The 14,989-nt window shown below is 39.3% G+C and overlaps 1 protein-coding gene across 1 annotated transcript in view; it reads right to left on the bottom strand.

Annotated features, from left to right (window-relative positions):
* Nucleotides 1–6,365: 6,365 nt before the first annotated feature.
* Nucleotides 6,366–14,989, bottom strand: part of LOC116386881 (secretagogin-like) — a 12,135-nt gene continuing 3,511 nt past the window's right edge. Inside the window, exons 4-11 of the mRNA XM_031853464.1 lie at nucleotides 12,020–12,109; nucleotides 11,089–11,145; nucleotides 10,760–10,837; nucleotides 9,962–10,017; nucleotides 9,334–9,379; nucleotides 9,140–9,199; nucleotides 7,878–7,946; nucleotides 6,366–6,989 (exon numbers count right to left, since the gene is read on the bottom strand). Coding sequence (XP_031709324.1) covers nucleotides 6,858–6,989; nucleotides 7,878–7,946; nucleotides 9,140–9,199; nucleotides 9,334–9,379; nucleotides 9,962–10,017; nucleotides 10,760–10,837; nucleotides 11,089–11,145; nucleotides 12,020–12,109 — 588 coding nt within the window. The 3' untranslated portion in view covers nucleotides 6,366–6,857. The remainder of the gene's footprint in view (nucleotides 6,990–7,877; nucleotides 7,947–9,139; nucleotides 9,200–9,333; nucleotides 9,380–9,961; nucleotides 10,018–10,759; nucleotides 10,838–11,088; nucleotides 11,146–12,019; nucleotides 12,110–14,989) is intronic.

Raw genomic sequence — 14,989 nt, 5'->3', positions numbered from 1 at the left:
GGGTGTTTAAAGAGGGCTCTTCCAAAGGAAACCCAGACTAATGGCGTGAATAATTCCACATGGCTTAAGCAGCATTTCCTTTCCTGAAAATCTTGTTTTTTTGTCAGATCATTTAACATTGGCTTCCAGCCTTTAGACATGTAACTCCACAGTGCACCATTACTGGCTAGTAGGGGTGGGAATCACCAGAGGTCCCGCGATACGATATTATCACGATACTTAGGTCACGATACAATATTATCACGATACTGCGATATTCTGAGTATTGCGATAACATAGGCCTATATTGCGATTTATTACTTTTTTCAACTTCAAATTATGTCCCCAAAGGAAAACTGTCAACATGTTTTATCTAATAAGATAAAGTTTTCAGTCTGTTCATCTCACTTCAATCATTTTTATTGCAGCAAAATATGATTGTCAAGCAGACAGACTGACCAACAATGTCATAAATGTTGCATGAACCTGACAAACTGAACTGTTTGTATTATTACATAGTCCAACTTAACTAAAAGCAAACGTGTGGACTCAGTATATGAACTATAACTTATATAAGTAGGATATAAGAGTTATATAACTCAGTATAACTTGCGATGCGTGGACGTCAAGGGCAAAGAGACAGTTATGCGCTGCACTCTCCCCATGAGCCTGCGTACTGTTGGGAGATTTAACCCCGTTGTGAGGCCAGATGTCTCTATCTTTGTTTTGACCAACTTCCTACCAATCACGCTGACCCGGGACCTTTGCTGACCTCACCAGAAAATAACTCAGCACCATCTAGTGGACTGAAAAAGTAATTGAATTGATTTTTCTAAAAATAAAAAAAATAAATAAAAATAAAAATATTTTTTTTTTATAGTTTAAATAATAAAAGATCGATACTTGGCGTCCGTGTATCGATACAATATCGCCACGCAAAATATCGCGATACTATGCTGTATCGATTTTTTTTCCCCACCCCTACTGGCTAGCAGTACTTATGATGTCTACTGAAAGGAATTTTAACCACTGTTGATCCGTCCGTGTTGTTAGACATAAAAATGGAGATGTCAGTTTAATGGGATACACAACCAGTGAGTTAAAGCATTGCAGATGTTGCTGCAGGGATGTTTTGGAGACGGTTTTGTATTTGACTGGGAGTTCATGTGAGGCTCTGGTTGGGTTCAGAGAAAGTTGAAAAGGTCTAAAAAAAGCTGCTTGTCCTCTTTTTAATTTCTCCCTCTCAATCCATCTCTTTACCTTACTTTCTCCCATGCACATCATCAGTTTACATCACTTCCTCCACACATTCACGGATGACTTTGAGCGCTCCCCATATTTTCAATTTGCTCGCCAAGTGGCAGTCATGGCAGTGGGTTTAGCAGCTTGGGAGGCCACCGCAAATCTCTCACTCTGGGTTTATTTGCTGCGCGCCACCATACATGAGCTGAGACTCTGGGACGGAGGCAGATGTGTCTTATGGTGGGTGGGTGGCTGTGGATGGATGCAACACATGTTTTATTAATTAGTGGAAACTCCATATGGAAAAATCTGTATTTCATGAGGATGTCAAAGGCTTTATGTTCTGTCCGAGCAGAAATATCCGATACCTGAAAACCTTGTGTATAGAAGAACAAAAGAACAAGCACAAAGTGGTGATTAGTAGAGAATCACAGGACTCTGTATGAGAGAAACATTGTAGTTTGTGGTGCTATATCAGCTCATTGCAGATATATGGGTATCCATGAAAGTGGAAGGTGGTGTCCTGAGGTCTTTTTAATAATATCATTCTACTTGGCCAGCTATGTGCATTGTTGCTTTGGAGATTGGTCTCCCAGGATAATCATCATCAAACATTGTGTTTCTGTGGAAACATGTAAGTCAGATATAGAGGGTTGTTGTTGTCAGTGGTCACAGGGCCAACACACTCAGTTGCTCTCGTCTTCTCTGACAGGACACCCTGTTGAGTGTTCACAGTGTTTGTCACAGTTTGGAGCCATGGGTGGACAGTGATGTTTGTTTGAACTTCTTCTTGGTGGAAAAACTGAGCACATGGCTGCCGCTTGGGGGAGATCTCTTACAAAAACAAACACGCATATTGAAATTTATGGCCATATCTTCACAGGTATTATTTCCAACAGTGCACAGAGAGCTCCGAAAACAGAGCAAACTCAAGGAGGTCTGACTGGAATGATGAAACACAAATATTTCACCCTGGATGGAGGATCAGATCTCAGCTTGAATCTAATGTTTATATTAAGATTAGCAATGATCACTGAGTTTAACTTGGCCTATTAATTGAGTCATACAAATAATCTGATACATTTCGTATTTAAAATTTGTTGCTAATTGCTTCATTCAAATAAACAAAATGTTTATTTAAATAACTTGCACAGTTTTTACAACCAATTTGACATAATTTGGCATAAAAACATCGTATTCAATCTTCCAGATGGTTTGAGTCTTTGGCTGTGTCACATTTTCACCAGTTCCACTGCTGCTATGTTTGTTTGGGGAAATGCTTGTTAATCTACAGTGTTTGCCAACCACACGAGACAATTTCTATAGAAAGTGACGCAAGTAAAGAGACTTTAGAGCGTCGCTTGAAACACCATGACCACGCATTTTACATTATTTGCCCAACACCACTCTAAATATAGATCACTTTCACTCAGTTGACTTGCTGTAAAGTGTTGAAGTGCTGTGACGTACATGCTCTTTATGACTGTAGCAGAAATACTATGACAAAGGAATCGTTAGCATTCTTAGTCCTCTCTCTCTCTCTCACTCACTCACTCACTCTCGAGTTGTTGCTCCTTTCTTGGAGCAGAGTGTAACATCTTTCATTTTGCCAGATTTGGCTTCAAATTTATAAAATAGTTACTTTTAGTACAAAAGTAAAAATGTAATTTAATATTCGCTGCTACAAAATATTTGAAACATGCAGGATATGTTTCTCATAATGTTTCCTAATTCATCAGTTTTCCACTAATGACTGCTTCAATCAGTTTATAGTCCACAGCGATACACGTGAATTTAGGGCAATTAAGAAAATTAATAATGTACGATCTCTTAAAATTTCAGTAGAGTAGCAATTTTTGAAAGGATTTTGGTTGTAGAGCCACTCAAAACCGTTCTGTCTATGTCCTGTATGTCGTTTTCACTTGATTCAGGATAAAACATCATTCAAATTTCAATGACATCTTGCACCAAAGCATATATTTTTTCCTCTGACTGACCTTCTGTTGTAAAAGTCGTTAAGGCGCTCGGCTGAAACCACGGAAACCTGTGACCTGGCAGATCCATACATTGTGAATTTTGTTTACAATTCAGCTTACAGGTCCAGTGAACTGCATGCAGCGCTGGCATTTTGGGAATGGGAATGTTAGGTTTCACCTAGGAGTTGGGACAGAAATGCAACCTTAAAGAAGGACTCAAGGGTTACAATTTACAACACCGTTCTTATTTGTTGTTTACTCAGTGAGAATGCTCTGGAGCCAGCGAAGAAAAGAAGGTGGAAGAAAAGACATGGAAAGAGGACCCTGGGGTCAGTGGTCTGTCCCTCCGAGGAGCCTGGTGCCTTGGCCTTTTATACATTTTAACAAGTTGTTGTTCTTAGCTGAGAACAGACAAGCGCATACCAGCTTCATGCTGCAAGCCTGCTATTTTTTTTTTTCATAATGGCTGTAAGCAGTTTACCTAAAGAAACGGCTGAGCCTGCTCATTACAAATGAGATTTTCTGTTTTAAGATGAGTAGAAAAGTGGTTGTTGATACAAGACTGTCTTAGAATGGTGAATCATTTAGTGGCGGGCTGTCAGCCGTCCTCGGCACCAATAGACTTGAGGAACAGCACCATCTTCTGGGGGTGAAAATGAACCTATCCACTCTAAGTGTAGAGCTGAAGGCAGATATATTTTAATTACAGGTCTGAACACAAGTTAACACCTTCAACTTCCTGCTCATTGCAGAGTACCAGCGTTGATTCTTCTTATTTAGTTCTGCTGTTGTGAGCAGCGAGTGCAAAAAACAAACGGGCTTTAGATCTGCAGAGATTTTTCAATTTTTACAGTTTACGGTTGAGAGAGACTCCACATGAATGGTTCAAAGGATGCAGTGCCTCAGTCTGACCACTAGAGGGCAGCATGAAGCAATGTTACCTTCAATGATGCTCTGTTCTCTCTCTCTCTGGCTCAAAAAGAAGTCAGGCTTTAATAGTCTTCAAAACACAAAGAGAGCACAAAGTAGATTAAAGGTTAAACTGATGCACATAATATGTACTTTTAGTCCTTTACAAAAGGTTATACACAGTATGACCTTTAGTTAGACCGTAGCTTCCCCCTTCATTGATTTTGGCTGTAAAGCCTCAGGTGAAGCACTAGTTAATCTGATGGCAATAGAACACCACTAAATACATCATTACTTAAGGATTTAGTCCCATCTAACTGCCTGATAACCTGTTTAGGAGCTCAGAGCAATGCAGGTTCAGGGCTGTGTGCCAGTGAGGCTACAGTTCAATAAGGGCCACATCACCACTGGATAGATTGAAACAATTTAGTAGACCGGACATTACTTAAACAGGAAAATAAATAAAACGTTTTTTTGTAGGAAAGGCTTGATTTCTAACTTCTAAGATTTAAAGGCCAGACTTCCTGTGGTTTAAGATATCATCTCGGTAGGCTGACGATCAGGAAATAATAACAGACACAAGGACATTCAAGTAGTCAGATTCAGTTTGAAGCCAAAATGGAGCTTAATTCAACAGGAAATATAAAAGATAAAATCACTTTGATAATATAAAAAGGATTATTTTGCTTGTGAAAGGAAATACATTAGCAATTACGCCTTCATTAGAGTGCTTCAACTCCACTTTGATGATATTGATCGGATATTATTTAATTGGAATTCCCCGCGACTGCACCACTAAAACGTTACACTTCCAGTGACAATGAGGCCTCAGGTGAGGTGGGACTGCATGGCGAGTAAAGCTTTCAGCCTAAATGGGCAACTGTTTGTTTTGCAGCAGCTGTGTAGCAGCTGCTCTGCCCACACAAATACACACTCGTAAGCCCTTCACTATAAAGTACAATACACACACGCAAACACTTAAGACAAGTCTATCTCTTTACTGTTCATGAACACATCATCTAAAGTCTCTTTTTGTTTGTAGTTGTGTCTCTTTGTTTAATGAGCACGCACACACACACATATACAGAGATAGACGAGATCAACCCGTACACTACAGCTCTGTGAGGACTCAAAAGGGCAATCAGGTGGTCTGAGGCAGAGTAAAGCTTTTATGTCCGCACCATTAGCTCCCTTTTAGAGGCCAGAATGGTTTTCCATCTATTTAACCAAGCCGGTGTTCAATCTCTGGCTTCGACTTAACAAACACAGACTCGCCCTGTCAGCTTGTTGCATCTCACAGGAGCAATGTCGCAGTGACCTGACTCACAGTCTATCTGGTGGGGATGAAACCGTTCAGTTAACCTCTACAGATGTTTACACAAGAATATCAAGCTTACATGACCGGGAACTTGTTTTTCTTCTCAAGATGTTTTTGATTCGTATTTTGTCATTTCCAGTCAGCAAAGTCGTATTGTATAATATATTGTATTATACTGTTAGGTCCCTTTATACAAAGAATACTCCCGCACTGCTGATGACTCATCAATCTCGAAGTACTTTCAGCATAAATGTGTATAATGAGTCATTGCATGAAAAGTTTAGTTTTGATTAATTTTGTTGTGGAAATTTATATGGTTCTTTTAGTTATAACTTGTATCGCTTAAACCTGCATATACCACCCTAACCCTCTACCCACGCAACGGCTGGGAACCTGGCCTTGTTCTTCTTCGGACAACATCTGCGAGGGTTGCAGGGGGGGAGGAGGGGGGGTTGAAGGGAGAGGAGACGAGATAACGTGCATATACACTCTGTTTTGTCTGTTTATCTGGGTTAGACCTCCGAACCATCCGTGGGGACTGAGCTCTATCCATTCAGCTGAATTTTGATTGAAATGTCTGTTCATTAAATATGTTTTTAATACTTTAAGAAGTTCCATCGATTATTTCTCACAGAGGTTAAGATTTTTTTCCACCACAAATTTAATTCTTCTTCTTCTGTTACAGCATTTCTGCCGTATGATAATATAACAGCTTTATGTATATTTCTATTATATCTTGAGATTCGCTGATGTCGGCCGATATTGACTGGATCGAGTATCGGTGACAATGAGGCTGATCTATTCAATTATATGCTGTATATATTACATTATAGATCTAATGTAAGTTTCTATTTTGGCTGATGCAGTTTAAGAGTTGAATTTTTTTGTATTTAAAAGCGCCATTACAATATAATCTCAAAAAAGGGAACAGAAAATCTGAATCAATATGCTCATCACTTTATTTCTTCTGCAATGCATTTATATTAAAATTACAACATCATAATATACTTCATTTAGCCTACTTTGACAGGAAAACATGCAGATGGCTGAAAGTCAGCAACTGCCAACAAACACGAGCACCAAACTAAAAGAAAAACCCTCTATATTACAATGGAAAACATTGTTTACTTACTAAAAAAATTGATTCATATACCACAACTCTTAAGCGCAGTCATTTTAGCCAAAAAGACATTCACATCTCTTTTTTTTTCTACAAACATGCATTTTCAAGCCTATAATTTATTTTTCATCACACAGTATCAAATTGTGTTTTTATAAGTGTCAGGATCAAATGACTCTTTATGAATATTGACCTTAAAAAAAGCCAGTAATTAGACTGATATGGATCAAAACACAATGTTCCCTCACTGTTGATTTTACAACGGATACAGAGTCAGTTTGTCATGATACAATCTCATAACATTACAGCTCTCTTAACTATGTTTAGGTTTGACTCCCAGACACAGAGACAGCTCATTTCTCTGAATCTTTCCGTCCTTGTTGACGTCACAGTGACGCAGCAGAATGCCTTTCAACTTGTCCAGCTCGGGGCTCGTGAGATTGGGCTGGAGACGACCGAAGAGAGAGGAAGAGGGGAAAGGCATTATACTTACTGTATATCTAGTAATCAACACTATGCCAGCGTTTAGACATCTATTAGCATCTGTTCAATCTCTCTCTTTGAGTTGACAGTTACACTTGTTAGCTCAAAATGAGTTCCTCTTAAAAAGTACAGAATACAATTACATTAATTCCGTTTGATCATCAAATCAGGTTTAGCGTCACATTGGGTGATCGGTAGGGTTGTAGGAAAATAATCCATTTACTTGCGCATCACAACTTTAGATTTTAAAATGTCTGGATTGATAAAAATTCCTTAATCAATAACAAATTTATCGCTTTGTCCAGTTTTCAAAAACATAGGCATATACAAAATACATTTATGGAAATTCGATTATATTTGCCACAAGTATAAAACATGTTGTCTGTATGCATAATACATTTAAAAGAAAATGTCATTAAATTCTCAGGGAAATGTCTATTCTTTGATTTTTGGGTTGCTCGAAAACATAACATTTCTGACGATAATTGATATTATTGACTTCAGGACATCTCTGACTATATACATGCTGAAAGTGTATGATTACATTTCTTTTAAATCACAATACTTTTCGAATCGACACCCAAGTATTGTGATGGTATGGAATTGGTAGATCAGCATAACGGCGCAGCAAATCTTAAAGCACATCTATTTCACAATGTTTCAGTCGCAAATATTTGGAGTTTACGTAGTTAGAGAGAAAGTTGTAGGGCTGCATCTAAGAATTATTTTGCTTATCATTTTCTTGATTCACATACATTACAACAATTGTACTTCTTGTAAACAACACTCTAATATCAGCATATCAGACAGCACATTCACAAAAAAACAGCATTATAGTGTCATGTCCTACCCTGACCAGCCCCATCATGTCTTTGACAAAGCCGTCCAACTCGGGACCCTCCAGCGCTCCGGTCTTACTCTGAACAGGAAAGAAAGAGGCAGAAAAAGAAAGAGGCAGAAAAAACAAACAGAAAGGAGGAGTGTGGATTACTTCATCTAATTCACATCCCACTCACATTACTCAGTCATCATTAGCCTTCCTTTTCTGGGCGTATTCCTTTGGTTCACTTTCCAGCATGCAAGCTATAGTAAGCTCCCTGGAGTGTTTGCCTGTGAACCATACATCTGCTCACATTAAATGTATTTGTAGTTTCCACAAACTGCAGTGGAAAACAAATTCTTCTGACTTTCTCACTGCAGTTCTACAAACACTTTTGCTAGATTGCAGTTTCAAGTAGGGCGAAATGAGACATTAGCCATCTTGCTATAAGACCGAAGCGCTTTAAAAGCTAATATCTGTAACTTTCTGCACATTTACCCTCTTCAGGATCTGGAGATATATTGTGTGAAAGACTGCTGTTAACATAAAAGAGCAATGGAACCAGCCAAGGTGAAACAAGAGTGACATTAAAGCAAGTACATGTAGAAGAAAAAAAGGTTTCACACACACCATTAGGCCTAGTACATGCCGTACTTGACAAAGACAATCTAGGCAGGGTCATGAAAATGATTTGACAGAATAGGAGAAGCTTGTCAGTGACTCCTGATGGAGGTTATTGTGTCCTATCTGGAGCTGTACTGTGAATGAGTCAGAGTTAACTCATCAGCCCAGAGAGTGACTTGACAACCTAATGGGTGCTGTATTTCATTATGTTTCATTATAGAAGTAATGGAGCTAATTGGATTGAACGTTGCCGTCCTCTTCTGAGCACCCACACGCATGCAAATTTTAGAGTGTTAATTTGGGATGGAACTGCTTAGTGGAGGTGATGCCTGCCTTGACTGGACCGCTACCATCACAATAATCATAATGTACTTCCCTTGTGCTATGGAGCAGTACTGTCCTTTCATAAGAGTGCCATCTGTAAGACATTTAGCTGTTGGGCTGCTTTGCCCACGGGTGCGTCTTGAAGGAAGAAGTGGAGAGCGATTGTTTACCGTCCTCCTCAATATAGAATTTCCTTTAGGCCAGCTGAGGATTTAAACCCTCAACCTTTAGGCCAGAAGCCTGGTGTATTATTTGTCCACATTCTCGCATAGTTTCCTTCAGGACATGCTCGTATGTAATACAAGTCATCACCTGTGTCCCACACGCCGTGGTATTGTACTTACAACATCGTAATGGTCAAAGATCTTCTCAAAGTCTTTCTTTCTCTCCTCTTTACTGCAGGCCTTGGGGGGAAAAAAAGAGTTATTATAAACCAAGACAATATGGAGAGAAATGAGATAAAAATAACTTGTTAAACTGTGTGTTGTTGTGTTTTCATCTGTCAAATATTATAGAACAAGATAAAGATTACACTTACATCCATTTCGAACTGGAGCAGGAAATTCTCCTGTAAAGCCAAGATCCTAATTGAGGAAGAAATACATGTTTTACGAGCAGTCGAGTTATGAAAGAGATTAATGTTCTTAAAAAAAATATCGGTTGGTGCATTTTGTGTTTTTTTATTTTTATTTCTTTTGCTCAATGACCTAGCTAGATTATCCAGATGCATGCTGCTATGTCTCTCCACCAACTCCCATTACAACACACAAGGTCGGACATAATCTATCAAGCATTTTAGCATTAAAATGTCTTATCCATTTGAACTTTTTTCTTAAAATGCAAATGAGCTAAACAAAGCAGTAATTTTGGAGATGTTAGGAAAATGTGATCAAATCTCTCCTTCATACCTATACAACCATCTAACAGGTGTGTAATGCAATTCAGAATAGAGACAATCACAGACAGCTTAGCATTGCAGGGACCTTTACGATTACATCAGTCATTTAGCAGATGCTTTTATCCAAAGCGACTTACAATAACTAGTCACCAGAAGTCATACAGTAAGTGCATCTCCTTTTTTAAACAAGCATCTAAGAGCATAAACCAGAGCAAAAGTACAGTGCAGAAACAAACTAATAGGAAATTTAGAAATAGATAATAGATACCTGGCCAAGTCGTTCAAATCCAAACAGCCATCCTTGTTTTTGTCAAAGATTTTCATCTGCAAAAAAAGAGGAAGTACTGAGGAACACAAAAAGAACTTCAGCGACTGAATTTCTGTATCGCTGGTTCTTTCTTAACACCACTTGTGACTCTAGAGGCGACTCATCATTCGATCTGACACTGAGCGTGAACCAATCTCTTCCAAATTGAAACTTAAAGAATATTAGGAATAGGCTTTCTGATACTCTGGGTTTCTAGATAGCTAACTCTGGGAGACAGGTAAATAAATAATGCAAGCTGCCTTCTGTGTCACTGTCTTTTGACATCTGAAGCAGCACATAAAATCCCCTGAGCCATATTTTAAATTTAGCAGAATACCTGAGTGTAACCACTCTTATACAGCTTTTATTTGTGAAAATAAACACATCAAGAATAATGTTTTGAGTACAGGTGTTGCATATATTATTTCCATTTCAATAAATGTACAGTAAGTCACTGACAATTGCAGAAATTCACTGTTAAAACCCCGCAGCTCTACACACAGCTACACAGCCAATACAGTAAATGCAACAGAGCCTCCTGCCCGCAGTCGGCCACTATAGCGTGACCAACTGCACACTGAGTAAGGAAAGGAAAGGGTTTAGCGTAAACGTATCTGTCAACAGCAAACGGTTGCAAATCAGATCACCATAACACCTTAGTTAAAAGGCTACGTCTAACTGTTTTAAAGCCAAACAACGTAGAGCGAGACTAGCTGTGGAATGTCAGTTTGTGTGCATGAGAGTGAATTGTATTACTACCATTGTGTCTGTGTACTCCTCCAGCTTATCAGATGACACTTCCTTGTCATGCTTTTGAAACAGATCCTTCAGGAAAGCCTAAGAACAAAAGTTTATCACATGATTAGACACTTAAAGGGTCAAATGCAATGGGTGATTGACTATTACGCACACACACAATACTTCTTTATTGTGTAGTGAGGGAGAGGATAAACATCTCAGTGTGTGTCAGAACAGGAAATAGTGGCTGAGGGTTCTCTGCCAATGCCACCGCTTAAGGTTTTTCCCTGAACAGAAAAGGAGAGGTGTAATTGGTCTTCTGTTGTGCGTTTGTGTCTGTACAATCTTACTTTGAGCTCCAGAGCTGATATGTAGCCGCTGCTGTCAACATCGTACTTCCTCCAGATCTACAGGGGGAGGAAAGGGCAAATGTTTACATGCAAGTGCACGGGTGAATTTGAACTAGTTGGAATTAATGCAATACCATTAAAATCATCGTGATCATAGCTAGTGGTGATATTCTGTCGTGTTTTTATAATGCAGCGTTCACAATGAGAACTATAATTCACCGTTACATATTACACTCTGTTAGACACAAATCAGATGGATATAATCCAGATGGTTAAAAGCATCTTGTAATTATGATGTTATCAAAGTTAACAAGAAGCATCGAGTGTCATCACCACTACATTAAAAGTCAAACTCTGCACTGGTTCCAGTCAGGTTAGAATTCATACTCTGGAGGTTGTTGGGAGACTTCCTCATACTTTGCATGTGCTGCAACTCCAAGTTACTGATGCATTCTCCTCCACTCTTTGCTGGTGGATCTAGCTTTACTCGTTATACAGAAAAACGTGTTGTCGTGTTGCATCTTACCCTCAATTATAATATTCTTAGAATTTATCCATCGATACATTTCCTAGTTGCCGTTATAGGCTCAGAATCAAAGAACCAATTAAAACTTTTGCATTTTCAAGCTTAAAAATGCAGTACTTGTGTGAGACATATTTTTTAGTCCCAATCATACAGTTTATGGATCATGTCTATGCACACAAGAGTGTAATTAGTCCTGTAAAGTTATTAAACATGAAACAATGGTCCCCAGTCAAACCATGAATGTCACAGTCACTTCATGTACGTGTTCGTCCACTGGCCCATCGGGATACCTTTCTAGTTTTTGTGGCTTGATTCATTGACACATTGGGATTGATACATTCTTTTGGGGATTTGGCTCGTCTTGTCACATCTCAAAATGGTGTTTGGCATACTTTGTGACCTTACCTTCATGAAGTCAACACTGTTGTCCAGAGGAGCTTCTCTGTGGAAAACTAACAGGAAGTTCTCATCTTCAGGGAGGATCATGTTGGCCAACTGGAAAACAGGGTAGAGGTCAGAGGTCAGAGCAGTGATTGGATAATGTCATTCTATGAGGCGTTTCATCTTAAGTTGTGTCCATTTTATTAAGTTTACAGCAGTCATACATACAAACTTCAAAACAGTTCAGTCTAATCCGGTCTGTAATTGTGATCAGATCCGGGGTCAGTTTTTATTACATCTATTTTCCACAGAAGAAATGGATCCAATGAAACTGTTGACAGTGAGGCTTGTGGATTATCCCGATAAGCCGGGACACTGTATATTGACATTTCCAATCACCTTTATTGTATTAACGGGACAGCAGATGTCTCAGCCGCAGATATGTGAAAATATCTGCATGGGTACATGCAACGACAGGACACGTGAGAATGTCAACATGTTTTATCATCATTTAGGTGACCAGCCCTACACAAGTTTCTCCTGGCACCTCTCCAGTTCATGTTGCTCCTCTCTTGTGTGAACTTCTTTAATAGTATCAGCCCTCCATTAGCAGATTAAACTGGCCCCCATCATCAATCTAATTATAGTACAAGATGATACTGCGGCCATTGGGTTCACAAAGAACCACTCAGTCAGATAATCGCAGTGCACCAACAGTGATGCCAACTCCAGAAGAGCAGTTCAGGAAAGAAATGCAGATTATGACACGTTTAATGGCGTAGTAAAGGACAGACTCAAATGTAGGGAGACACGGGGAAACAGAGGGTTGAATATAGGTGGTTTTAATGGTAAAGAAAATGTTCAACACAAAATTCGCAGAACAGAGGATTCAAAAAATGGGTAACAAAATTGTCCAATAAACAGGGAACACGGTAGGGAAGAGCAGAGATGACTCAGGGAACATACCAGGGTTGATCAGCAGCACAAGTAACACCACAGACCAGGATACGCCACAGCAAACCGACAATGAGGGACACACAGGGTTTAAATACACTGGGAAGGTGCAGGTGATGAGACACAGCAGGGTTCAATCAAGGGCGGGGCAGACGATCACAGAGGCGAGAAACAGACAAGGACAGGAAGTGAAGTGAACACAGGACACAAGAGGCAGGGAAAGTCAAAATAAAACGGAAGAAACAACTAAACAAAACCGTGACAGAATAACACACTTTGAAAAAAAGTTGTGCCATTGTTGAATGTTTTTAGACATGTCTCAGCTAAAGCAGTAATATGAAATAAGGTCAAAGTCATTATATAATTATCTGTTGATCGAAGGTTGAAGTTGAAGTCCTCATGAATAAAGAACAGTTGGCAGTTGCTGGCAATAAATAATATATCTGTATATTGTTGAATAAATCTATTCAACAATATGCAAGTGCACTTTGTAAACACAACGGTATACACAAAGTAGCCTATATATGGTACCTACTGTACAGTACTGCAGTGTTGCCTTAATAATGTAGGAAGACTGTCTGCCAGCAGAATGTTACTGTTCAGACTGTAAATCCATGGATCGCAGTCAAATGCTGGACAGGTTGAAACCCTCATTTCATCAAGCGTCCATCTACTGAAGTGCAATTGAGTCAATTGCACTTCATAACTCTGCCAGATTGTAAAAAAGGCTTTTAAATATCGCGTCCACGCAATTAAGTATATATGTCACAATAAATGCACGGTATGCTGCACATTTGCTTACCCTGCACTAACAGTGGGAAGGGAGTAGGTTACTGTTTATAGATTTAAAGAGATATCGTCATATTTTTCTCGTCTGATAGTAAGTCAACACTGTGTCTTAACAGATACTGAACTAGAGGAGCAACAGCATTTCCTGCAGTCATCACACAGGAAACTATCGCTTGTTATATTCTTACTAACTTCCTTCTTCCTTCTATAGTATCATAGAGCAGAGGCGACAGTAGAAGGGGAAATAGCATTACAAATCATTTAGAAGTCCAAAACTGGTCAGTAGAGACACATGAGCCTATATTCTTATTGTTGGCTGTAGGGATGCAGCCACCAATCTGCTGCGCTGGATCAGTACCTGGTCTGATGCTGACTTCATCAACTGGATCGGGTATTGACCAGATATAACTAATCCATTAAAATACAGCACTGTAGAATATATATTGTAGGTACAGTTCCTTTGTCGATGTCATTTAGAATGACAGTGTTTCTGCTATCAGCTACATTCATTAAGTCACATAACAACATATGTAAATGTCCCAATGAGTTCCAAACAGTAAGATACACACAGAAAAAAAATACACAAATCGGGAGAGAAAGCATCTGGTGGGTGCATCCCTGGTTGGCAGGGCGTGTTGCTACAAAGAGGTTTGACCACACTGCTCCTGCATCAGCCACCATAAATCAGTGTAAGTGGAAGGCATGTATTGATTTTGTTTTCAGCTTTTTGAGTAAAAGCCAAAACATCTGGGGTCTTTGGGTGCAATGCATTAGGTAATTGGCCTAAGTTTCTTTTTCACAACTAATGCTAAAATGCTCCGATGAAGTATGCTGCTGCTGTGCCAAGAGCTGCACCAATTACTCAGAGTGGAGGCTGAGAAAGCAATGTCATCAAAATATGGCTGTACATTTCTCGGAAACAGCCGCAGCCTGTTGAATTGTCAGTCAAATTTTTATTTAATAAAAGAGTCCTTTGAGAATCTACTTTAATTAACTACTTCTACTCTCTCCGAAGGCTGTTTCTTCATTAAAGGATGGCTAAGCATGGCCCTCAGCAGGCCTGGAAATGAGTTTTCATTCTTCTCGAATACAGCACAAGTTGCACGCTGTTATTCAACATCAAAATTAAAAGATAAAGAGGAGATGCAGCGGAAGCAGAGGGAGGGGGAGTGGAGAAAGCGGTGAGTAGAATCAATAAGTATGTGAGAGAGAGAGAGAGAGAGAGAGAGAGAGAGAGAGAGAGAGAGAGAG

The sequence above is a fragment of the Anarrhichthys ocellatus genome, unplaced genomic scaffold (assembly GCF_004355925.1).
Source record: "Anarrhichthys ocellatus isolate YVR2014 unplaced genomic scaffold, GSC_Weel_1.0 scaffold13, whole genome shotgun sequence".
NCBI classification, from domain to species: domain Eukaryota; kingdom Metazoa; phylum Chordata; class Actinopteri; order Perciformes; family Anarhichadidae; genus Anarrhichthys; species Anarrhichthys ocellatus.
The sequence above is the reverse complement of the archived record's forward strand: the minus strand, read 5'-3'. Positions and strand labels throughout refer to the sequence as shown.